The sequence below is a fragment of the Pleurodeles waltl genome, unplaced genomic scaffold (assembly GCF_031143425.1).
Source record: "Pleurodeles waltl isolate 20211129_DDA unplaced genomic scaffold, aPleWal1.hap1.20221129 scaffold_37, whole genome shotgun sequence".
Taxonomy (NCBI): Eukaryota; Metazoa; Chordata; class Amphibia; order Caudata; family Salamandridae; genus Pleurodeles; species Pleurodeles waltl.
The window spans coordinates 10,984,789-11,010,101 of NW_027150076.1; the positions used below are offsets into that span (position 1 = coordinate 10,984,789).

A 25,313-nucleotide genomic window follows, 5' to 3' on the forward strand; every position below is an offset into this window, starting at 1 on the left:
GTTGACTGGGGCAGTCTGCGCATGCTGGGTGCAGTGTCTGTCCACCACCGAGTGATTGGGATAAAGCCTGCACATGTTCGAGAGATCAGTATCTGTCACTTATCGGCGACTGGTGCAGTCTGCACATGCGCGGGAACTGCCGAGTTCAACCAGTCACTTCCAGGTGTGAATTGTGTTTGAGCAGTGCTTCCAAGTCAACGGCGGCAGAGCCAGCACAAGCAGCAGATGCTGACATCACTTCCGGCTTCTCCCTCTTTGTCTAGCCTGCTGCAAGGGAGGAAGGATCCTCTGTCTGTGCAGTTATCCTAGTCTTCAGACCCTCACAGATCCCAACTCTGCACCTGCCCCCGCCCCCCCACCCCCCCCCCAGCCCCAGGAGGAGGAGAGAGCCTGGAAATGTCTGCACAGGTTTCTGCTCAGGTAGGAGATTGTCAGCACCTTCTGCTGTGTTTGTAGAAATAGACTGAATAATCCTGGAGGAAATCTCTGCCAGGAGCCGGGCTGAGCTGGGCTCTTCTATCCGGGGACCTCTGGGGGGCTTTCCTTCTGGGCCTGAGGGTGTTTGTGGACATCATTTGTGTTACAGAGGGGATCTGTGCACTGCACCCTACTGCACTGTGAGGAATGTGTGTCACTGCATACTATTTCACTGTGAGGAATGTGTGCACTGCATCTTCCTGCACTGTGAGGAATCTGTGCACTGTACTGCATCTTATTGTACTGCGAGAAATCTGTGCACTGCATCTTACTGCACCGTGAGGAACCTGTGCACTGCAGTGCATCTTACTGCACTGAGGAATCTGTGCACTGCCCTGCATCTTACTGCACTGTGAAGAATCTGTGCACTGCATCTTACTGCACTCTGAGGAAACTGCACTGCATCTTACTACACTCTGAGGAGTCTGCACACTGCACTTCATCTTACTGTACTGTGAGGAATCTGGGCACACTGCACTGCATCTTACTGCACTGCAAGGAATCTGTACACTATACTGCATCTAACTGCACTGTGAGGGATCTGTGCACTGCACTGCATCTTACCGCACTGTGAGAAGTCTGTGCATACTGCAGTGGATCTTTCTGCACGATGAGGAATCACTGCACTGCATCTTATGGCACTGAGAGGAATCTGTGCACACTGCACTGCATTTTACTGTACTGTGAGGAATCTGTGCACTGCACTGCATCTTACTGCACTGTGAGTAATCTGTGCACTGCATCTTACTGCACTGTGAGGAATCTGTACACTGCACTGCATCTTACTGCAATGTGAGGAATCTGTGCACTGCATCTTACTGCACTGTGAGCAATCTGGGAACTGAATCTTACTGCACTATGAGGAATCTCTGCCAGGAGCCTGGCTGAGTTGGGCTCTTCTATCCAGGGACCTCTGGGGGGCTTTCATTCCAAGCCTGGGGGTGTTTGTGATCATCATTTGTGTTAAAGAGGGGATCTGTGTGCTGCACTGCATCCTACAGCACTGAGGAATCTGTGCTCTACACTGCATCATATTGCACTGTGAGAAATCTGTGCACTGCGCTGCATCTTACTGCACTGAAGAATCTGTGCACTGCATTGCATCTTACTGCACTCTGAGGAAACTGCACTGCATCTTACTGCACTGTGAGGAATCTGCACACTGTACTGCATCTTACTGCACTGTGAGGAATCTCTACTGCACTGCATCTTACTGCTCTGTGAGGAATCTGTGCACTGCACTGCGTCTTACTGCACTGTGAGGAATTTGTGCTACTGCACTGCATCTTACTGTACTGTGAGGAATCTGCACACTGCACTGCATCCTACAGCAGTATGAGGAATTTGTGTCACTGTACTGCATATTACTGCGTTGTGAGGAATCTGTGCACTGCACTGCATCTTACTCTACTGTGAGGAGTCAGTGCACTACACTGTGAGGAATCTGTGCACACTGCATTCCATCTTACTGCACTATGAGGAATCTGTGCACTCTGCACTGCATGCTACTTCACTGTGAGAAATCTGTGCAATGCACTGCATCCTATTGCACTATGAAAAATCTGTACATGCTGCAATGCATCGTAGTGCATTTTGAGTGTGCGCACTGCACTACTTTTTTATCTGGGTCCCCGGAGCTGTAGACACGCTTTATCTGTCGATCATACTGTGACCACAAGTATCCTGGCAATAGTGGACCAAGGAAAGACACATGGACCTAAAACAGACAGGCAAAGCTCAAGCCAGTAGGACAGTGCATCAGCAGAATTGTGAAATTTTGTGTGGTTATCATAGTTGAGCGTTGGTAGGAATCTGCTTTCTGGGAACTGTCTGATGATCCGACAGACATCACCTATCAGAGGAGTTCAGTCTAGGGCGTATGGAAGTATTCTAGTAGCTACAACTGTGACACGCCCTGCGAGTCCATACCTATGATAAATACAGAAGACTAGACGGAGCTCTGCTAGTACATATGATGCTGTCACAGCAACTGATTGTGAAAGCAGTCAGTATGATTTATAGGACACTGATTAAATTACTTAGAATATAGGAACAGCACAGTATTAAAATATAACACAATGCTGTGTATTCTGGCACTTAGGACTGTCTGTAAGATATAGCCAGGTGCTGGGGAAGTCCAGAGATCTTGCACCTGACATTGGTAGTCGAATATTGATTGCTGTATGTTCGTGTAAACATTTCCCACTCTATTGGGATTAATGGCTTAATTAATTACAACTTCAGGGGTTTAATGAGGAGTGTAATGAATCCCTTGATATTTTTTTACTAATCAGAATCCTCCTCCTTTTTTTATCTACAAGTAAAATGTTGCTGAAGAAACCATTGGGATGAAGGGTAGAAGGTCGGATGTGAAAAAGAGAACAAATCTCCTGATCTAAGAAGATTTGGTTCTGCTCTGTGAAAGAGATCTTTTTGATAATCTGGTTCGGATAGGATCAATTAGAATTCGACATGTAAACCTAAATCCCATGCATCTTTTGTAATTATTTCCCAGTTTTGTAAAAATGATGAATCATACCGCCTAAACCTAGAGGGAAGAAGGTTGATAACTCACCTTGAAAGGAAGAGTTTGTTGAAATTCCACAGATGTTTCCATGTAGAAAGTGTCCTCTGTCACTCTGATCTCTGGAAGGAAAGAAGAGGGTGCTGCTTTGATTGTCGTTCCAGGTGGTCCTGCGACGGGTAAATCCTCAGTATAGTCTGGTAGGAGAGGTGGCCCCTCCCATCCCTAGTAAAAAGATTTGACTGGAAAACGCGGTTCAGGGTTGATTGGGCCTTATCCGAAGAAGTAAATATGTGGACAAACTTATTTACCTTTTCAACCAAAGGATCTGTGAACAGGAGGTCTCCAGCTGAAGAACCTAATTAATTATTTGCTAAATCTCAAAGTTTAGGATCGATACTTAAGAGTATGGATGTACGACATCCGGCCAGTAGGGCCCAGTTAGCATCGCCTAAGACACAAATTACTCTTTGAGCCCAACCAACTAGAATCTGAGAATCAATGGGGTACCTTGATCTTTTGCTGTGAAGGATAAATCTCGAATCTTGCACAGCGGACCAGACAAATTCAGTTTATGGTTCCAAAATCTATCAATACCCTTTTTGGGTCTTTTATAAATTCACCCAGGAGCACTGACAGCTTAGCATATATTTATGGAGTTTGTGAAAGTTGTCCTAGGAAGGTAAGTCTTGGGCATCCTGTGCAAAACCTATTACAGACTTCCTTTGGGGATGGTTTTCATAGTCTGTTCTGATTGTCTGCATCTCCTCTTGGAGAAGTACCACTTATATGATCTTGGATCACAATTTATTCTGAATCAAAAGTATCAAGCAGAAAAAAAGAAGGTGTTTGTGAGTTAGATCATTTTCCTGCGTCCTCATTCTCACCCTCATGAATTGTTTTTCAACATGTTCCTGTTAAAAGTATACTTTGAAAACATAGAGAAGTATCAATCCCTGCAAGGCAGGTATCCACACATGGTCCTCACAACCATATCATCCACCAAGTGCCAAAGCATCAAATCGATCAGTATGTAATCAATAAGGGTCATCCCATGAGGTCTATTAAAAGCAAAGGCACCCTGCTCATCAGACTTAGTTCTCCTATTAACAGTCCTTACTTCTACCCCAGATGACCTAAGTGCCCCTACTTCTGCCCTTAGATCACAAATACATTTAGACAACTCGGGTTGGGAAAGAGCAGGTTTGGCCATGTGTACAGTAGGGCGCCCCACCCCATCACAAAATAGGGTGCTACCAAGAGTACTCCGGAATGGAGAGTTTGTAGACAAACATTGGAGAGACAAAAAGTGATTGCTGCAGGGGATATAGGAATCAGGAGGCACTGTTGAAGACCGGGTAGCTGTCTCTAGGCCTGCCACTGGGCCATTATTGCTGCATGATGATGATTTATCTATGCTCTGAGCCTTTTTTCTACTTCTCAAAACATGCTAGGAATGCTGTCTTGCTTTTTAGCAACTGCATGGGACAAGGGGCTCTGAGAGGGGCTCTGGGAGGGCAAAGCGTCAACCCCTGGAGCTAAAATCTCCTCATAATCTACCAAAAGGTTGTGAATGCGATCAAGCACACTGCTTCCTCCAATTTTCTTCAAACTCTTTTTACACTTCTTTCCCACCACTTCAGCCCCTCCCTCAGTTGCCTTCCTTTTGCCCATCACTTTCCATGGGCGCTCCCAATAACGTTGTAGACTTGCACCAAAAAATGAACCAGCAATAGAATACATGACTCAATGACACCACAGGGGAACTCCAGATAGATGTGTCCTTTTACATGCATGTGTGTTCCTGCGTTTGCATGCCTCACTTGTGATTCAGAAATTGCAGGAAGCATGGTGGGTGCCCATTTGGGACAAAGTTTCTATGACTGCACAAGATGGTGGGTGTAGGAAGCTGGCTTTTAATGCAGTGGTGCCTTTGTAAAGGTCCACACAACCCTTATTGCTTTACATGGCTTACTTTAATTCCCCTGTGAATAAGTTTAAAATAAATATTTTTTTGCTTGGAAGCGAGGTTAAGGATATGATGAAATGTATGCACCTCAACGCTAGTATTACCAACACATTCTGAATCTGTTGCCGTCTCGCCCATGCAGCCTCCAGCAAACTGAGATAGATAGTCTAGCCAGAAGACATAAATACTTTCACCCCCTCCATTCTTTTAGAAATAGGTGGAATGCAAAATAATTTCAATGATCCACAGTTTGAGGATGAAATCAGAGGTCACAGTCAAATGTGCTGTTCAGGTTCTTAACTTCTTCAGCCCGACCGACGTGGGCCAAAGGTCTTGCTTCCCATTTGATGATGTGCCACCGAAGAAAATAATTTGTTTTATCTTTGTTCATCTTTAAGCATTTAGTATTCATTAGGACATGAGTGGGTGTCAAGCAGATCCTCAGACGAGCAATGGAATAGTCAGAATCCTGGTCCAGCCTTCAGTGATGCCACATCCAGAGTAAGAAAAAGGTTGAAAAATCACACAGATATCCATAAACTATCACCTGCATTGCTGAGGAGAAGGCCGGAAGAACAACAACCTGAACTGCGCTGCTATATAACATGGCTAAAAGAAATTGACAAAGCCAGTAGCTCTCAGACCTATTAGCTTTGCCAATGCTTGTTGTACCTCTTGATGAATTTATCTGTTGCCAGTGCTTATTGTACCGGTTGATTACCTGTTTTTGAAGCTGTAGGACTGTTAGGACATTTGTCTTATTGTGTGTGTTTTATTAAGTTGTGCTGTATCTGAATTCTCACCATTCACCAGAGGATGCAGTGACTGATTGTCTTTACTACTTCACCGCTCCTGGAGAGTGAATAACTCAAATGAATAACTTGCTCACCAGCTCTTTTACCTGACAGCTCCTACCTGAGAGTGCCCAGGTGGGATGTCCAGGAGAGTGTTTTTAGCTGCTGTGGTCAGCGCTTCTACCAGCTCTTCATCCTGAACGTTGTGCTAGGTGTGTTCAGCTGCTGTGGTCAGCGCTTCTTCCAGCTCTTCATCCTGAGCGTTTTGCTAGGCGTGTTCAGCTGCTGTGGCCAGCGCTTTTTCCAGCTCTTCATCCTGAGCGTTGTGCTAGATGTGTTCAGCTGCTGTGGCCAGTGCTTCTTCCAGCTCTTCATCCTGAATGTTGTGCTAGGTGTGTTCAGCTGCTGTGGTCAGCGCTTCTTCCAGCTCTTGATCCTGAGTGTTGTGCTAGGTGTGTTCAGCTACTGTGGTCAGCGCTTCTTCCAGCTCTTCATCCTGAGCGTTGTGCTAGATGTGTTCAGCTGCTGCGGCCAGCGCTTCCTCCAGCTCTTGATCCTGAGCGTTGTGCTAGGTGTGTTCAGCTGCTGTGGCCAGCGCTTCTTCCAGCTCTTCATCCTGAGCGTTGTGCTAGGCGTGTTCAGCTGCTGTGGTCAGCGCTTCTTCCAGCTCTAGATCCTGAGCGTTGTGCTAGGCGTGTTCAGCTGCTGCGACCAGCGCTTCTTCCAGCCCTTGATCCTGAGCGTTGTGCTAGGTGTGTTCAGGCGCTGCCCCAGCGCTTCTTCCAGCTCTTGATCCTGAGCGTCGTGCTAGGTGTGTTCAGCTGCTGCGGCCAGCGCTTCTTCCAGCTCTTGATCCTGAGCGTTGTGCTAGGTGTGTTCAGCTACTGCACCCTGCTAAACTGTCTACAGCAATGTCCAAACATCCACGCTTTAGTTTTATATCTATTGCTAAAAGTGGCTGCCACAAAGTCTTGCAAGAGGTTGATCTTCTTAAGAAATATCCAGTTCCTCACAAGATTTCCTCCAGGATGCTAGTGGTCTACCACACAAGTCCGTACATTACTGCATGCGCCCAATGGCAGCAATCCATCTCTTGTGCTGAGGTGTTTCCTTGTTTTCATTTAATGAGAAAACATGAGGTATGATCTGTCCATCAAAGAATGTGTATATCTATCCCTAAATAAAGTAATTGTTTTTTTTTCAGCTGCAGAATATCACAGCCATTTTACCACACACCACCTGCACAGTCATATGACAGAGGTTCGATCAGTAAATCTTCTGAGATGCAAACTCCACACGTCTTGCATCTGGTAAGTCATATTAGTATATAACTGGGAGTAGCTCTTAATATCAATAGAAATAGAGGATTGGATTGGACCACCACACTTCCTCCTAAGTCATAAGTCTACACAACAAGTTGTGATGTTCCAGAAAAAAGACATTAATTTTTAGGGCTACAATTATCCCTATTGCGATTTATCTCATTAGGCCCAGGGATTATCCTCATCACACGCTCAGACCCTCACCATCCAAGGAGGCATGCTTCATCGTCGGGTCACATTCCACATTTATTGTGGTGTACAGTACCTACTGGGCTACATCAGCAGCAAGATTTTAAAGATCTTTTTTATTTTTTATGTACAGAGGTCGAAAGATCGATGCTTTTAATCCCTTCAAAAGTGTCAAGAGTGGAAGCTTTTAGTTTGGGTGATATATATCTCTATAATTAAATAGTCTCTGCATCCTGATAAGAACAATCCCTGGACCTAATGAAGTAAATCATTACAGTGATAATTGTAGCCCTACAAATTGCTGTTTTCTCTGGGATGCTACACCTTGTTGTGCGTACCACTCAGAATACCCCCAGCTGATCGCCCTCCTAGGAAGACTGCTCCCTTTTCGAACCTTTTTCCCAGCTCTTTCTGCATAGATAAATATATGCATACAGAGGTCTGAACCGGGTAGTGGGAAACAAGGCATCATCTTGCCCCAGTATGTTGGTCTCGTGAGACATTTGGTTTGCTTACAGGGGGCTTAGAGACCATCCATTGCGTACTATTGGTTAGCTTTGTCTTCATTTTTATTTCCTTTCTTCTCTTCTAAGTACTGTTTCCTTGCCCACTGTGTGTCCTTCCATTGCTAGTTGTCAGAATTCAGAAGTAATATGTTTTCTTCCCATCATTGCTTGCCCTATCACTTGTGTGCTTTCCTCACCCCCCTCCCTCCTGCCTTGTTGCTTGCCCCTTCCTCCCAACATTTTATTGATTGTCCTGTCCTCCCACCCACCTTCCACATTGTTGTTGCTTGCCTGTCCAGTTTCTTGCTCTGTTGTTGTTGTTTGCCTGTCCAGTTTCTTGCTCTGTTGTTGCTTGCCCGTCCAGTTGCTTGCTCCATTGTTGTTGCTTGATTTTTTTTTTGTTGGTGCTTCCCCCTTTGTTCCTGTTTGCCCTGGGCCCCATGCTCCCCTTCTGGGTTGAATTGCTGTCCCATCCCCCACCATCCTCCCTCACTACGTTGCTTGCCTTGTTTCCTTCCTTGCATCCGCCCTTAGTTGTTGTTTGCCCCAACCCCCTGCCCACTTACATTGTTATTCTATTATATATGTTATTATATTGTTACTCCCCCTGTGTTGTAACTTGCCCTGCCCCCCCCTCCCATGTTATGTTGCTTGCCCTGTTCCTCCCGCCCAAAATAAAGCGCCATGATGTGGCCAGCGCTGTTCGCATCACAGCACTATTTTTCTAACTTTCAGCTATACTGTGAAGCACTAGGCTTCTGTACAACAACATTGACAAAGCCAATAGGTCTCACATAAGCAAGAACTATTGGCTTTTCTAATGCTTGTTCAAGATAAAGGCTAAAGCCTGATACTTCGCTAAAGCAGTTAATTTCTTTTATACGTGCTGGCAGAGACTTAGGTCCTGACTTAGAACTCAGCGGATGGGTTATTCCTTCACCATGGTGACAGATATCCCATCCGCTAAAATCTAAATCCCTCAAGATAATGGGATTTAGATTTTGGCGGAAGGGAAATCTGTCACAGTTGTGATGGAGTAACCCGTCCACGAGTTCTAAATCAGGGTGTTTGTTGGGTTGCTCAAGAACACCAACATGTTGCATGCATAGAGGGACAGATTGTGGTTATTCCTGGTGATTTTTATTCTTGTAAAGTTAGTGTTGCACTTCACTCTCTCAGCCGTCAGCTCTATATACAGAGTGGAATGGAGGGGAGAGAGAGGGCTATCATGTCATATGCCCGACTATGTTTAGTGGTGGTGACATAGCTCCATCTATGCTCACTATTTGTGGATTGGTATAGCTGTTAAAGACCCGGTTAACCAAGGTTGGGCCAAATTCAAACAAGTTTCTCTCATGGGCTAGTATGTTTGTGAATATGTTGGCATCCACATTCAGGAGATTGGCATGTACACAGAGCATTGTGTGCGGTATTTCCCCAGCTTGGGCAGCACTGTAATTAATGCCTTCTGAATGGAGGGAGGTATTGTCTCCGTCTCTGCAAAGGAAATTTCAAGGCAAGTTCAAATTGAGTTTAGTAAAAATCTAGAATGTCAACAAAACGTCCCAACCAGCCCCTGACCAGTCAAGGTGTGGGGAGCCCGGGTTTTAAGGCCTATTATAAGCCACACATCTGAGCTTCCTATTAGTATGGTCTAGGGCAAGATCAGAGCATCAGTTGTGCTTTATTGGCCGTCAATTGGCAGCAGCCTTCCTCCGGTAAATCCTGTGGCAAAAACCAAAGTCTAGGGCCACCAGCTTGACACATTCTCTCATAACTAGGACAACACTGCAAACATGGGGCACAATAGGAGAACAGTTAGGGCTCACGGAACATGCAGTCCTCTTTACACCCCTGTACTGGAATCCGGACTTTAGCCGGATCTGGACAGATAGTCTGTTAGGCAGGGAAGAGAGGAGAGATGCAATAAAATAGGTGATATACTCCATCATGCTGAAATAAAATCTTTTGAGCAAGTAAAGAGTGACTGCCTTTTGAGCGAACAATTGATATAAGTTGTAAGGAAATGCCTCCTTGGCATGGTTACCCCCTGACTTTTTGCCTTTGCTGGTGCCAAGTTATGATTTGAAAGTGTGCTGAGGCCTGCTAACCAAGCCCCAGCACCAGTGTTCTTTCCCTAAACTGTACCTTTGTCTCCACAATTGGCACAACCCTGGGTCCCAGGTAAGTCCCTTGTAACTGGTACCCCTGGTACCAAGGGCCCTGATGCCAGGGAAGGTCTCTAAGGGCTGCAGCATGCCTTATGCCACCCTAGGGACCCCTCACTCAGCACAGACACACTGCTTGCCAGCTGGTGTGTACTGGTGGGGAGAAAATGACTAAGTCGACATGGCACTCCCCTCAGGGTGCCATGCCAACCTCACACTGCCTGTGGCATAGGTAAGTCACCCCTCTAGCAGGCCTTACAGCCCTAAGGCAGGGTACACTATACCACAGGTGAGGGCATAGGTGCATGAGCACTATGCCCCTACTGTGTCTAAGCAAAACCTTAGACATTGTAAGTGCAGGGTAGCCATAAGAGTATATGGTCTGGGAGTCTGTCAAACACGAACTCCACAGCACCATAATGGCTACACTGAAAACTGTGAAGTTTGGTATCAAACTTCTCAGCACAATAAATGCACACTGATGCCAGTGTGCACTTTATTGTAAAAATACACCCTGAGGGCATCTTAGAGATGCCCCCTGAAAACATACCCGACTTCCAGTGTGGGCCGACTAGTTTTTCCAGCCTGCCACACACCAGACATGTTGCTGGCCACATGGGGAGAGTGCCTTTGTCACTCTGTGGCCAGTAACAAAGCCTGTACTGGGTGGAGGTGCTTCTAACCTCCCCCTGCAGGAACTGTAACACCTGGCGGTGAGCCTCAAAGGTCCACCCCCTTTGTTACAGCACCACAGGGCATCCCAGCTAGTGGAGATGCCCGCCCCTCCGGCCACTGCCCCCACTTTTGGCGGCAGGGCTGGAGGAGATAATGAGAAAAACAAGGAGGAGTCATCCCCCAGTTAGGACAGCCCCTAAGGTGTCCAGAGCTGAGATGACTCTGACTTTTAGAAATCCTCCATCTTGCAGATGGAGGATTCCCCCAATAGGATTAGGGATGTGCCACCCCTCCCCACAGGGAGGAGACACAAAGAGGGTATAGCCACCCTCAGGGCTAGTAGCCATTGGCTACTATCTTCCCAGACCTAAACACACCCCTAAATTGAGTATTTAGGGGCTCCCAGAACCGAGGAAGATAGATTCCTGCAACCTGAAGACGAAGAAGGACTGCTGACCTGAAGCCCTGCAGAGAAGACGGAGACACCAACTGCTTTGGCCCCAGCCCTACCGGCCTGTCTCCCCACTTCAAGGAGACTGCGAGCCCGTGAGTAGCCAGAGTTGACCCCCCTGAGCCCCCACAGCGACGCCTGCAGAGGGAATCCAGAGGCTCCCCCTGACTGCGACTGCCTGTTTCAAGGAACCCGACGCCTGGAAAACACTCTGCACCCGCAGACCCCAGGACCTGAAGGAACCGAACTCCAGTGCAGGAACGACCCCCAGGCGACCCTTTTCCTAGCCCAGGTGGTGGCTACCTCGAGGAGCCCCCCTGTGCCTGCCTGCATCGCTGAAGAGACCCCCGGGTCTCCCCATTGAATCCTATTGAAAACCCGACGCCTGTTTGCACTCTGCACCCGGCAGCCCCAGTTCCACTGAGGGTGTACTTTCTGTGCCTGCTTGTGTCCCCCCTGGTGCCCTACAAAACCCCCCTGGTCTGCCCTCCGAAGTCGCGGGTACTTACCTGCTGGCAGACTGGAACCGGGGCACCCCTATTTCCATTGAAGCCTATGTGTTTTGGGCACCACTTTGACCTCTGCACCTGACCGGCCCTGAGCTGCTGGTGAGGTAATTTTGGGGTTGCCTTGAACCCCCAACGGTGGGCTACCTTGGACCCAACTTTGAACCCTGTAAGTGTTGTATTTACCTGTGAACTTAACATTTACCTACCTCCCCCGGGAACTGTTGATTTTTGCACAGTGTCCACTTTTAAAATAGATTATTGCCATTTTTGCCAAAACTGTACATGCTATTGTGATAATTCAAAGTTCCTAAGATACCTGAGTGAAATACCTTTCATTTAAAGTACTGTTTGTAAATCTTGAACCTGTGGTTCTTAAAATAAACTAAGAAAATATATTTTTCTATATAAAAACCTATTGGCCTGGAATTGTCTTTGAGTGTGTGTTCCTCATTTATTGCCTGTGTGTGTACAACAAATGCTTAACACTACCCTCTGATAACCCTACTGCTCGACCACACTACCACAAAATGGAGCATTAGAATTATCTCTTTTAGCCACTATCTTACCTCTAAGGGGAACCCTTGGACTCTGTGCACACTATTTCTTACTTTGAAATAGTATATACAGAGCCAACTTCCTACATAAGTATACTCGGATTAGACGCTGGGATGTGGCACAGAGTAATTGCCAGTGTTTGAGATGAATTCAAGGATTCAGCCCATCACTTTTCTGTGCTGCGACCTGAGTACACGGGGTATACCCATACATGGGTCCCGAGCTCCCTGTGCCACTGGAATAAGCTGCACTAGACTGAAGAACTCCAACTATGGCAAACTGGTCTTTGGTTGCTTGTGTTCTGATTCGGGAGGACATGGTTTGGCAGTTCGACTGGACTGTCCCTGTGGCAGCAGGAGAAAGACTTATTTGTATGTGTCTGGGTCTAATCTGAGATGGCATGGTGGACAAAAAACAGTGGACTGGGATGTGGCCCAAACTAAATACCAGTGCCTAAGATTAATTCAGGGATTCCACCTGTCACATTTTCAATCTAAAATGTACCAGGAACACAAAGACTCTGGTGTAACAGACACAGGCAGATTTTGGGCATGGGAGAAGTCTTCTTTCCCAATAGTTGATGTCGATCAACTGTCTCAAGTTAAACAGGATAAATCAGAGGTCATGGTGATTGGAAATAACCCTTCCTTATGGGACTATTTCCTCTGACACCCGTGTTTGGGGACGCACCCCCTTGCCCCCAAGCCAGAAGTGAAGAACCTGGGGGGTCATACTAGATAAGGATCTGACTATGGCCTCCCAGGCAAAGAAAGTTGCAGGGACATATCTTATCTTTCAAGAGCCCTTAGAAAGACGCTCAAGTGGCTTCCTATGGAAACCAGAAGGACAGTTTATCTAGACAGTTCTTCTCCTGTCACCAAAATGCTGGAAGTCATCCGGAACCTAGCAGCCCGAGTACTGCTGGGTCTTCCCAAAATGCTATCAGCATGCTTGGCTCTTACCAAATTTCATTGGCTGCTGATAACCAAATGGAAAAATACACGCCTGGCCTAAATATCCTTCGGCGCCTCATTACCCCTTATAGGGAGCCCAGAGAGTTTAGTTCTAGTGGCCTCTCGTTGCTTGCCACTCCTGGAATTAGCAGAGAAAGAGGTGGAGGTCGCTCATTTGCATATTTGGGATCATATTCACAAGCCCCGTGGCGCAGGGCAGCCTTTGCTGACCTTGCTGCACTGCCCCGCGCCACAGGGAAAGGGCAGATATGCACCATATTTACAAGATACAGTGCATTTCTGTCCTGTCACCCTGTGCTGGTCCACAAATTGCTGCCGAGCGCCAACGCAGGCACCATTGCACAAAAACAATCCAGCGAGGCATTTTCCTTCTTCTATGTCTGCTGTAAAACGCAGCAGGCCTCGAAAACTCATAAAAATCTTACTAGACCTGCAGGTCAAGTAACTTGAATAATTTACTCCACCTAACTGTAATGTACTTGACCCATAAACAAGTCTCAAATTGTGTGATCCTAGGCAAATAGTTTACAGAGTCTCCTTTTTCTTTATCTTCACATATGATTGCACCTTCAAACATATGAGCTCAGCATTTCTGCAGTACAGAAAAACCTCTTTTGTTTGATTAAGTAGACTAAAGTTTGCTGCATGTATCACAAGAATCTAGCCTACATATAGAGGACACATGGCCGATAACTTGTTTATAGTTTAATAATAGCATTTCCATCAGGGCACGAGTGTTTCTCAGTTTGTTTAAACACTCACTCAAATATATTGCTAAACCATGATGTGGTAGCATATTGTCATCTCCACATAGTAAATTACCAAGAAATGTCCAAAAACCTTTTCACGAACTTGCAGCTTTACTGATAAAACTATATACTGTATTAACAATCTGTGAAAATTGGATTTCAGAAAACATATCCTTTGCACATCAACACGTAAAGTATTCTGATTTCTTTTCATCCTATGAAAATATTTTTTTCATCACACAGAAATACAAAAAATGGCCTTTTACAACAACTGATATATATTTTGAAATGTTTGTACAGGTGAAATAGTCATTTAAATGTTGTGTGTTAAGAAAAACCTAACACCCTGCAGCCTTTTATTTCACACTCTAAACAGCAGGTCAGACAGTTCACCTTACAAAATCCTGCTACTCTGCAGTCAGAAGGAAAATTAATTGCAAGACAAAGTGACTCTTGACCTCTGTCTGTGAACACAGAGCAGATGTGACATGCAAGAACAAGATATAAAAGCTTCTTGTGTTGCTCCTCCACTTTCTAACTGAACAGAACACCTGTTCTTTGTCAACTCGCCAGAAGGGGTGAGTAAGTCCTAAAAATAACTCGCCCTGATCAAATATGACTCTCCATAGAGTGGTCGAGTAGTTTTTTGAGTCCTATGCAGTACACATGAAAAGAGGAAACAACTAGAATAATTAAAATAAAGATAAAATATATTTCTCCTCATTGCGCCTGCTGCGCACTGGGGAGTACAGTTTTGACGCATTCCCAAGTTTACAGATTCTTGTAAATTTCGGAATGCGTCAATGCCCATGGGTCTTCAATCAATCAATTCCTATTTGTATAGCGCTGCACTGTCACCCCTAGGGGTATCTGGGCACTGAACACCCATGGTGCACCTCCCTTACACAGTGTTAGGCAGCGCAGCGACTTGCACTGCGATCCCTTTCACAATACCTACAAGGCAATGAGAAGCCACGCAAAGTGGCTTTGCGTGGCCTTGTAGATATGGATCTGCGCTATGTGCCTCTGGTGCGTCACCAAAAGTGATGTACCAGCGGCATACAGGGCTTGAAAATAAGCCCCTTGGTGTCCAAAATTTGGAACTTCCCTTTCCATTCATCTTAGGACAAATGGAAACTTATCAAGTTGTAGGAAGCAGCTGAAAACGTATCTCTTCAGTTAAACAGTGTATTTCCTGACCAATTCTGTCAGTGCTGGGATGCCCGACTTGGGTAGCCAAGCGCTCTACTAAACCCTGTTAATAATTTTAATTCACGACACTGCAATGATCATAGTTTGCGATAACCCGGGGCCTGGTATTGCAATAAAGAACTGAGAGCATTTACATGCCTCAGATCTCGTGGAGACGTACAGATAGTCACAGTGTGAATAGAATCTAGACCTAAGGAATGATACATAAAGGCAGAGCATCTGACAGGAGAACATGAGACTGCGTCTGTCAAGCGGGGATAATCCTTGGGTAAATAATGCTGTTATTGTGTTAATTGTTTTGAAGTGCAATTTTTTAAAAACTAAACCATAACATTGGGGCTGTAGGGCGATAAAGTGTTCTGTATAACCGTATGGAGGAGCTATCCGAGCCTGGTGCATTATTTATTTATTTGGAGCTTGGCTATACTTGCTATGACTTCCTCTGTCCGTATAGAGCAGTCAGGCTCTTCTGCATGTGACACACTGAGTGATGTTAAATTGGTTGGTGCTCGACAGTTGCGTATAAGTTCCAGGGGCTTGGCCTCAGCTGTATACAGCATATGATAGTTCCTGAACGCATTTGAGATGCCCGACCCAGCTGTTATTTTGAGTCCTCTCGTCTCCTTCACCCTAGATTTGTAAGGTATAATCTTGCCTGCTTTATTCCCACCCATTCTTTGGTGCTTCATAATTCGTATTCTGGTCCATGTTGGCTCTGAGACTAGAACTGTGGGCATGTTTTGAAGCTGCTGGTTCTCTTATGAATTACCTATAATTCTTCCATTTTTAGTTCCAGTTTCTCTCTTTTGTTCTTGTATAATCTTATTTCGCCTGGTTGCTATTGCAGCCAAGTCGTCCTTTATAACCTCACAATATGGGTTTTCCAGAGAGTGGAGATGTCCTCGGAGCCACTGTCCCTGATATAAAGGCTGTCTGTTCTTGGGTCTCTTCTCATATAGGTTTGCTTTGTACCCTTTTATCCTGTAGTCGCTACTGTTCTTGAATGCAGTTTTTTAGTGGGATGTTGACGTTATGGGTACTTGCTCTGCCAGAGACATTGGGCCTATCTCTGAGAAGGCCATTGGTGCTGATGTAATAGTCTAGTCATGTGTAGGTTGGATGTAACGCAGAGAAGAAAGTATAATCTCTCTTGGCAGGTGTAATGCTTGATGTAAGTCCAGTTCAACAAACCTTTGTGCCCCTTCTTGTGTAAACGTGTGTTGAAAACTGACTTCTTTGCAGATGTCTTCCCACTTTTTGCACCTATTTGAAATGCTAGATGTTGGTTTTCGACTCTGGCAGTGCACTGAAGCCTGCTAAACCAGCTCCTGTGCCAGCGTTCTTTGCCCTAAAACCAACCTACTCAATTATGAAACAATTGGCAGGACTTTAGTACTCCCGTAAGTCCCTAGTAAATGGTGCCCCTGGTACCTAGGGCATGGGTACTAAAGAGGGTCCCTAAGGGCTGCAGCATGTATTGTGCCACCCTAAGCGGCCTCCATACAAATTACACACAGCCAGCTATTGCCAGCTGCATGTCATGGTGCAAGCCAAGAGTGAAAACACAGCATGGCACGCTCATTGTGTGCCATGCCAAACGCCATGCATTTTTATATGTAAGTCACCCCTACAGCAGGCCGTAGGAGCCCTAGGGCAGGGTGCATTATAATATACGTGAAGGCTTGTCTGTGCGAGCAGATATGCCCCTGTGATGTCTAGTTAAATTGCTTGATATTCCAAGTGAAAAAGGAAGCCATCTTAAGGTATCTACTGAGCATTGGTCATAATGAGTTACCCAACTATATAATGGCTTCACTGAAACCTATGGTGTTTAGTATCAAATACCTCATCTTAATAAATCCTGACTGATGCCAGTATTGGATTTATTATGACATGCACCCAGAGGGCACTTTAGAGGTACCTTGTGAAACATACTAGTCCTCTAATGTGCTGGTTTTAATCAGCCTGCCACCACTGATGACTTTCTGACCCCCCCTGGAGGTGAGAGCCCACATTCTCCGAGGGCAGAAACAATGCCTGCTCCATAGGAAGGTGCTATCACCTCCTCCAGCAGGATGGCTGTTAAAGCTGCATACCAAGGCCAGGGACTTTAAAGTACCTGCCGCCATCGCTATGTGATCCCGACTTCCTGCAGACCTGGGAGAGGCAACCCTCTTCCCTGAAGGCCATTTGGCACCAGGACAGGCAGTAAATTAGCTCTGCAGGTAGGTGTGTTGCTCTACCAGGCTAGTCACACCCCTAGGTGGGCTGCCTGATGTGGTCCACGAAGGAAGGGTTCCACCAACTTGTTTTTGGTGGAACTAGGAATACTGGGACAGTTCTGTAGTGTAGGGAATACCCACACACAGTTCCCTAGTATCTGAATCTCTAATTAGAATGGTAGACATGCATTTAGTTGTTGGTAGGGAACCAGACCATTGTTTTCTGTACTTCCCCCTCCTTTTGTTTTTAACCTTGGCAGGGGTGCCAGGCTGTATTAAATATAGTTATCTTGGGCACCTTATGCCAATTTTAGCAGTTTTCCCTGCCCCTCTCACATCCACTCACTACCAGCATTCTTTCTTAAAAAGATCTCCGACAAAGAACCCTCTAGTAGGACCCGTCAGGCATTGCAGTGCCGGCCTGATGAGGAGCAAGGTCCGATAATGAAGCATGTCACCCAGTGATGATTGAGGGCTACTGTTCCTGTAAGACTAATGCATGTGGTCCATGAAAAGACCCCCAACCTTAACTGGCGGAATGGAGTCCGTTCTTTTGGAACACTGTACCTCATAAGCACCACCTGTGCACCGCCCATGTTTGTACCTCATAAGCACCTACCCATGCACCGCCTATGTTTGTATTTCTCAGGCGAGCTTCTAAAAATTAAGCTTGTGATCCTCGAACTGCCAACCATGGCCATTTGATTATCAGGCTGTTACCTGTTTTCTGCTTTGTACAGGTTTCGAGTTGGTCCCCATGTTTTGATGAACAGTGAGCCCTGTAGAGTGAGTATGCAGATACAGGGGCGTGGGATGCAGGCGGTAGAATGGAAATGAAGTTAATCTGGCAATAAGAAATGCGGAAAGGTAGAAATGCTCCATTGACCTGCGGCCAACAGACACCTCCTCCAGCTCTGCCAAAGGCAGATCTGGCTGCAAAGTAGCCTCCTCTGCACCAAATAGACAACACTGAGTCAGATAGCTTTGAAAGGAACAAAAAGCAACAGTAGTTTAATATGAATACATCTCTTGGCTGCGGGGATATGTCAGGTCAATTATTGATTGTGATGGATTCCCTCTGTTAAGAGCTAAATGACTGATATTGCTGTTGTGTCTGCGCCTTGTCTGCACTCATGATGTAAAGGTAGGTATTCCAATGAACCCCTCGTTCTGGAAGGAGCTGCAGCTTAAAGTGCATCAGGATCTGAACTTTATCTGCTTTAGGTGAAATTAAAGAATCTCTTGTTAGTATAAAGTGTAAGGGCCAGAGCTAGGCTGTGTGCTGCACTAGTTTCAGGAAGATGGAGGGATATTCTGGTGATAGAAAATCCACCTCAACTCACGATAATGCTTTAATCTTCCAGGTTTGAAGAAACCAGAAATGCTTGACCCACCCCCAGGGGGCTGTGGAAGTGGCAAAGATACTTTAACAAACAACAAGGTAAGGACCAGAGTTGGCACTTCAGCTGATCCAATGTGAACAAGAAAGAATTGTGAAGAAGAGTGTGAATGGAGTTACCTTTGTTATCTACTTCTTGAAGATTTACCTTTGTTACATAATTCCTCTAACTTTCGTAACAGTATCATGTCCTGATCCAGCTCTGTTTCCACAATCTGTTCGTGTTTAAATTAAATACTGCCCATTTGCATCTACCTAAAGTTGTATCTCTGCAGCACCTTGGTGCTCCATGAGGGCCCTTTCCTTACTAAGTTACTCTGTAAACACTGGTAAATCTCCATCGTTTATGAAGTAAAGAAGATGTGACGTAATCAATCACATAAAATAACTGTGTATGGTGAAATGTCCTTTGATAAGTTTCAAACATGGCAAAGAACAGATGACCTTTACAACCAGATAAACACTGTGTATTCACATTCCAGTATGTGTCCATTTAGTGATTTTCAATCTTTTTACATCCAACAGGAAACAATCCTTAAATGCACAAAATCAGTGCAGTCAGAGACAGAGGAACCTGAACATAAACTGACCGATCCTGGAAGAAGCAGTCAAGGGCAGTTCTGTGACTGTAGGAGTCTGAGCTGTGCACCTCCCCACGCCACAAGATGAAAAAACAACCTCTGGAAAATTAAGACAACAACACTGACGAACCACCTCCTGTGTAAACAAGTGCCCTACACCAGCGTTGATCGTGGGATCGGTATGATGTGATTACAGCAGTGCTGTGCTTTCTAAAATGATAACAGATCCTCATTCCACGCTCTGGGTGTATTGTAAACTCTTTCTGGCCAAACCACATCAACCAGAGAAAGGCACAGGAAGTGGAGCCAGAGACGTGATGGATAAAGGAAAGAGGGGCTCTGCCGTCTAAAATACAGAGTACTTCCCAGTTTGCATCAACCAGGAGAAGGAAGGATCTTCACCCACAAGTGAGCAAAACCATTATCGATCTAAAGACACAATCCCCCCAAAAAAGAAGCCTTATACACATTATGAGTGTGACAAGTATTTAGTTACCATTGTACATTATTGTTAAATTCAAAATCAGATGTGCAAAAGACCACACAAATACATGGAGTGTGAGAATAACATTAGGGTTTTATCAGCCATGTTGGCTTTTGAGGTAACACAGTCATCGGATGTAGAAAAATATATACGTGACCCAGAGACTCTAACCAAGAGAGAAAAATCATCCACATGCAGTGAGAGCTTCAGCTCGTCCTCAGAACTAAAGCGCCATCAGCAGACGCACACAGGAGAAAGACAATTCAAATGCACTGAATGTGTGAAGAGCTTCATGCAGTTTTCAACACTTCAAAAGCATCAGCAAACACACAAGGGGGTAAAACCACACAAGTGCAGTGAATGTGTGAAGAGCTTTAGTTGGTTATATCAACTACAAGAACATCAGCGAACGCACACAGGGGAAAAACCATACCATTGCAGTGAATGTGTGAAGAGCTTTAGTTATTCTTCAGCATTAAGGATTCATCAGCGAACACACACTGGGGAAAAACCATACCATTGCAATGAATGTGGAAGTAGCTTCAGTGAATCATCAGTCTTAAGGATTCATCAGCGTAGACACACAGGGGAAAAACCATTCAAATGTAGTGAATGTGTGAAGTGCTTTATCGATTTATCAAACCTAAAACGTCATCAGCGCAAACACACAGGGGAAAAACCATACCATTGCAGTGAATGTGTGAAGAAATATAGTCAGTTATCACACCTCCAAGTCCATCAGCGGACACACACAGGGGAACAACCGTACCATTGTAATGAATGCAGAAGTAGTTTTAATTGTTCCTCAACATTAAGGAACCATCAAAGAACACACACAGGGGACAAACCTTTCAAGTGCAGTGAATGTGGGAAGCGCTTTAGTTTGTTATCAAAACTAAAAAGACATCAGCGCAAACACACACGGGAAAAACCATTCAAGTGCAGTGAACGTGGGAAGCGCTTTAGTCTTTTATCAAAACTAGAACGACATCAGCACAAACACACAGGGAAAAAACTATTCAAGTGCAGTGAATGTATGAAGAGCTTTAGTTTTTCATCAAAACTAAAACGACATCAGCGCAAACACACAGGCGAAAAGCCATACCATTGCAGTGAATGCACAAGTAGTTTTAGTCTTTCCTCAACATTAAGGAACCATCAAAGAACACACACAGGGGAAAAACCATTCAAGTGCAGTGAATGTGGGAAGAGCTTTAGTTTTTTATCAAAACTAAAACGACATCAGCGCAAACACACAGGCGAAAAGCCATACCATTGCAGTGAATGCACAAGTAGTTTTAGTCTTTCCTCAACATTAAGGAACCATCAAAGAACACACACAGGGGAAAAACCATTCAAATGTAGTGAATGTGTGAAGAGCTTTAGTCAGTTCTCAAACCTACAAACACATCATCGAACACACACAGGGGAAAAACCATTTAGCTGCAGTGACTGTGTGAAGAGCTTTAGTCAGTTATCAGCCCTAAAAACACATCAGCGAAGACACACAGGGGAAAAACCATTAGAATGTAGTGCATGTGTGAAGAGCTTTAGTCAATTCTCCAACCTACAAACACATCAGCAAACACACACCAACACTGGTCAAACATAGAAATAATTATAGAAATGCAACACATTTGATAATAATTTAAGTATGTCAACAATAATACTGACCCATCTGTGGACAAACACAGGAGGAAAAAAGTGCAGTTATTGTGAGATGAAGGAATTACAGAAAATGATAAAATTACAAATATGTGGAACATTCAAATGCCAGATGATAAGCAGATGATGGAAAACCTGACTAGTCTGAGTAAAGAAAAGAAGAGATATTTGTAGCATTATAAAAGTGTCTGTATGAAACTGGATTATTGGTTGAAGGGAGTGAGAACCCTGTTCTAATAATAATCACAGTCCTTGTCAGGGTGAACTACAAATGTCACTAAATAAACTTGAAATTAACCCTCTGGTTAAGCAGTCAGGCTTAACGTATGGGCAACGTGTAAAGTATTCCAGTTGCACTGTATAAGTAATAAAGTGAAACACAACACAAAAGGAATAAGAGTGTCAAACCAATTAGAAAAATAGAAGATATTTCAATAAATAAACTGGCACCATGACAACAAAAATCCAATCAGTAGAATCGGTTTTATGTTTTTACAGTTTTAGTAAAAATAGCATCAAACGGCGCGAAGCACCAATTATGGGTATCTGATTGCACAGGAACAGCACACCCTCACCAGTTCAGGTGACCGCAGTGAAGCACCAATTATGGGTATCTGATTGCACAGGAACAGCACACCCTCACCAGTCCAGGTGACCGCAGTGAAGCACGGGCTGGATCATGGACCAGGTTTAATTAGTGCCTTTGGTGCGAAGACACTGTGTTGGACCTGTTGAAGCCAACGTTAAAGGGTTGTGTGGTGCTGTCATGTGAGATTGCATCACCCCGCACCGGGTCTGGTGAAGCGCCGATCGGGAGTGGCGTGGTGCTGCTACATGAAGCTCTGCGTCTGGCCCGGTGGAGCTGAAGATTGGGAGCTGCAGGATTCTGCAATGCAAGTCTCTGCATCAGGTCCGATAAATCCAATGAACAGGAGCTGGGTGTGCTGTTCGGTGAGGCGCTGTGCCATTGTGCGCTGCATTCAGTGAAACCTTCAGTTGAGCAGTTAGAAGTACACTCTGGCTCTAGCCAAGGGTCCATGATGTGCAGGACAGCACTTGGGGGAGGTCATGACTCACAGAGGCCAGCAGAGTTTAAACTCTGGTTAGTGGGGGTATTGTTTCTTTTCTACTTTTGATACTTGATCCTTCCCTAATGAGTCTGAACAGGCTCATATCCCAAATATGGTAAAAACCTTCTCAAGTTGGCATTTTCATAATAGTAAATTAAAATCTGACTGTGCTATTAAAGAGGATTTAAAATTACAATTCAGATAAGTGACAGAAGTATTTTTCTAGCTGTTCTCAAACTTTTATCACTAATTAAATATAATAAGGTCACCCATTTTTAATATAGGGAAGGCTAGCCTTGCCACATTGAAGAACAACTTTAGGGATTTTTACTGACAAGACATAGAAAACTTAAGTACACATGCCCTACTATTAAGTACCATTCTGCTTCCCCTATGAAACTTTAGGGCCTGCCTTAAGGGTAACTTTTAAGTATTGATAAAGAAGGTTTCAGCCTGGCAAAAAGTTTATGCTGCAGCTCACTAGTAGTATAGACCCAGTATATAAGAAGCATCATTTACCAGGGGTTTGTAAGTAATTTAAATGTGCCAATTAAGTGTATACCAGTTTTACCATATAGCACAAGCACTTTATCCATGGTTTGCACAAATAAAGTGTGCAGAGTACTGAAGCCACCAAAACGTGTTCAGCAAAAATCTGGGGGATGCCTGGCAAAAGATGGTAATTTCCAAAGGTGTCTTTTCCCAGCAGTTGTTCATGTCTCTACATGTTGCAGGAAGAAACATGAAAACCAGGAAACACATTGTGAGTTTAGCACAACGTGGAATAAAAGAAATGAAGCCTTTGGCGAAATAGACGTATAAAGAAAAACATCCAAGCACGCTTGATCATGCGAACTGTAGAATTGACACTAGAAGCAATTGTGTGACGAAGAAGAAAGGGTTATCTGCCTGTAGTTCTGATTCTACATCGTTAGCTCTTGATTGATGGCGCTAAATGCAAGAATAATTTTCCGCAGTATTTGCAGATCTCCAAACACCTATTTATATGGTTGGTTCTTCCATATAAAGAAAAGCACCTGAAGAAAGTGTTTGTCCAGAGGCTTCATGTTTCCTGAATGTTGTCAATCATTGTCAGAATGAAAGTCTTGCAGCATAGTTTCCTCCACCTTTGTGACGGCACGCAGTCACTGCGAATTGAAAAGTTTCCAGTCAGTTCTGTACCTCAGGCCTTCTCCTTCAGTGCAGTGCTGGTGGTGTATAGCTATTTTAGCCATATTTTATATATGCTATTTTAGCTAACTAGGCCTGCAGCTGTGCACGTTCACCTAGGTACATTTTATTCAGCATTGCTTTATTTTTCTAGCAATAGCCATATTTGCGGTGCTGCTTTATTTTCCTCTATCACATTGTCCTTTCGCCTAGGAAAGCATTAGGGTCTTAGTAGGCACTCTGTGCTTTCTTCAAGGGTACAGTCAGATAGGGTTGCCGACAAACGTGGTATGCTGTGTCTCCAACATTCAGAGAAAACACGCACTTATACATGGGGCCATTTCTTAGAATGTCAGCTGTTTATTATAAAAACACTCCTTTGTCCTAAACACGTTAGAGGAAGATTCCAGCCAGATGACCAAGACTGTATACTGACTGCTGATTGCTTCCGTACAGCTGCTTACTTAGACAGCCGAACCCCTAATCCACACGGGGACAGTGTCCCTCTAGACTACAGGCTTCTTTCTCCAGGTATGAGGCATGATGTTCTCCCAGGGGGAAACCTGAAGGGTGGATTAGGTTTATTATGCTGTACTCACACATAGCGTAGGCAGGAAGATTATAGATCACTCCTCTTTTGACAGTTTGGTAGGACTGTATTTGTGTTTTACTCTTTTAGTCACATGTTTGCTTTTATTGTGTTTTATCATCCTAGCTATTGCTATTCATGCTATTTTATCCACGATGCAGTTATTTCAATAAATCTTTATTGAACTATATTCTGCCTCTGTTGTCTTTGACTTTGGTAGCTGAGAGAAAGGGATGAGATCTGATTTACCACGATTCCCCTGAGAAGTCTTTCTTGTCACGCGCCCGGTTGCCACAATCATTTTGGCCAGAGATGAGGCGCTGCTAGTTAGCCGGAAAACCCGGATTAGGCTGACAGGTGCCACCTGGTGTAGAATTGTACTCAGTACCCATAACCCATGTGAGTCTGCTGCCCATTAGCATAATGAGAACCTACGTGACATGGCACCGCCGTTTGGTCGGGCACTAATATTCGGATCGTCCTAAGTATCTCTGTCCCACTAAAGGCTAAAGACACCTCAATACTATATACGGAGACATCCGTGGTATTGAGGATTTCCTCCTCAGCTAAGTAGGTAGGTGTAGGAGGCTGGCCTGGCTTGTAGTGGGTACCAAGGGGTACTTACACTCTGTACCAGGTCCAGTTATCCCTTATTAGTGTAGAAGAGGTGTTTCTAGCAGCTTAGGCTGATAGAAGGTAGCTATGGCAAAGCAGCTTAGGCTGAACTAGGAGACATGTAAAGCTCCTACTATACCACTGGGGTCATATGCACAATATCATAAGAAAACAGAATACACAGATATACTAAAAATAAAGGTACTTTATTTTAATGACAATATGCCAAAAGTATCTCAGTGAGAAATAGCCCACCCCTAGACCCTGAAAAGTAGGTGTGAAGTGCACCTATATCCCCCAGAGAGCAGAGAAGTCGTGATAGGGGAATTCTGCAAGGAAGACCAACACCAGCAATGCAACCAAAGTGGATTTCCGGATGAGAGTACCTGTGGAACAAGGGGACCAAGTCCAAGAGTCGCGACAAAGTCGAGAGTGGGCAGATGC

At 44.8% G+C, this 25,313-nt stretch overlaps 1 protein-coding gene across 2 annotated transcripts; it reads left to right on the plus strand.

Annotated features, from left to right (window-relative positions):
• On the plus strand, positions 1-24,444 carry LOC138276094 (zinc finger protein 271-like). 2 transcript variants are annotated; one of them, XM_069219151.1, is made up of 4 exons: positions 1-420; positions 6,969-7,074; positions 18,661-18,737; positions 19,221-24,444. In XM_069219151.1, the coding sequence occupies exon 4, from the start codon at positions 19,804-19,806 to the stop codon at positions 21,370-21,372; it is 1,569 nt and encodes a 522-aa protein (XP_069075252.1). In that variant the 5' UTR covers positions 1-420; positions 6,969-7,074; positions 18,661-18,737; positions 19,221-19,803; the 3' UTR covers positions 21,373-24,444. The 2 variants fall into 2 exon arrangements, with proteins under 2 accessions (XP_069075252.1, XP_069075251.1); XM_069219150.1 differs by lacking the exon at positions 6,969-7,074 and having other exon boundaries at positions 2-420.
• Positions 24,445-25,313: the final 869 nt, after the last annotated feature.

Excerpts from the sequence above, each read along its gene's own strand:
- LOC138276094 (XM_069219151.1), top strand. The coding sequence starts at position 19,804 with ATGTGCAAAAGACCACACAAATACATGGAGTGTGAGAATAACATTAGG.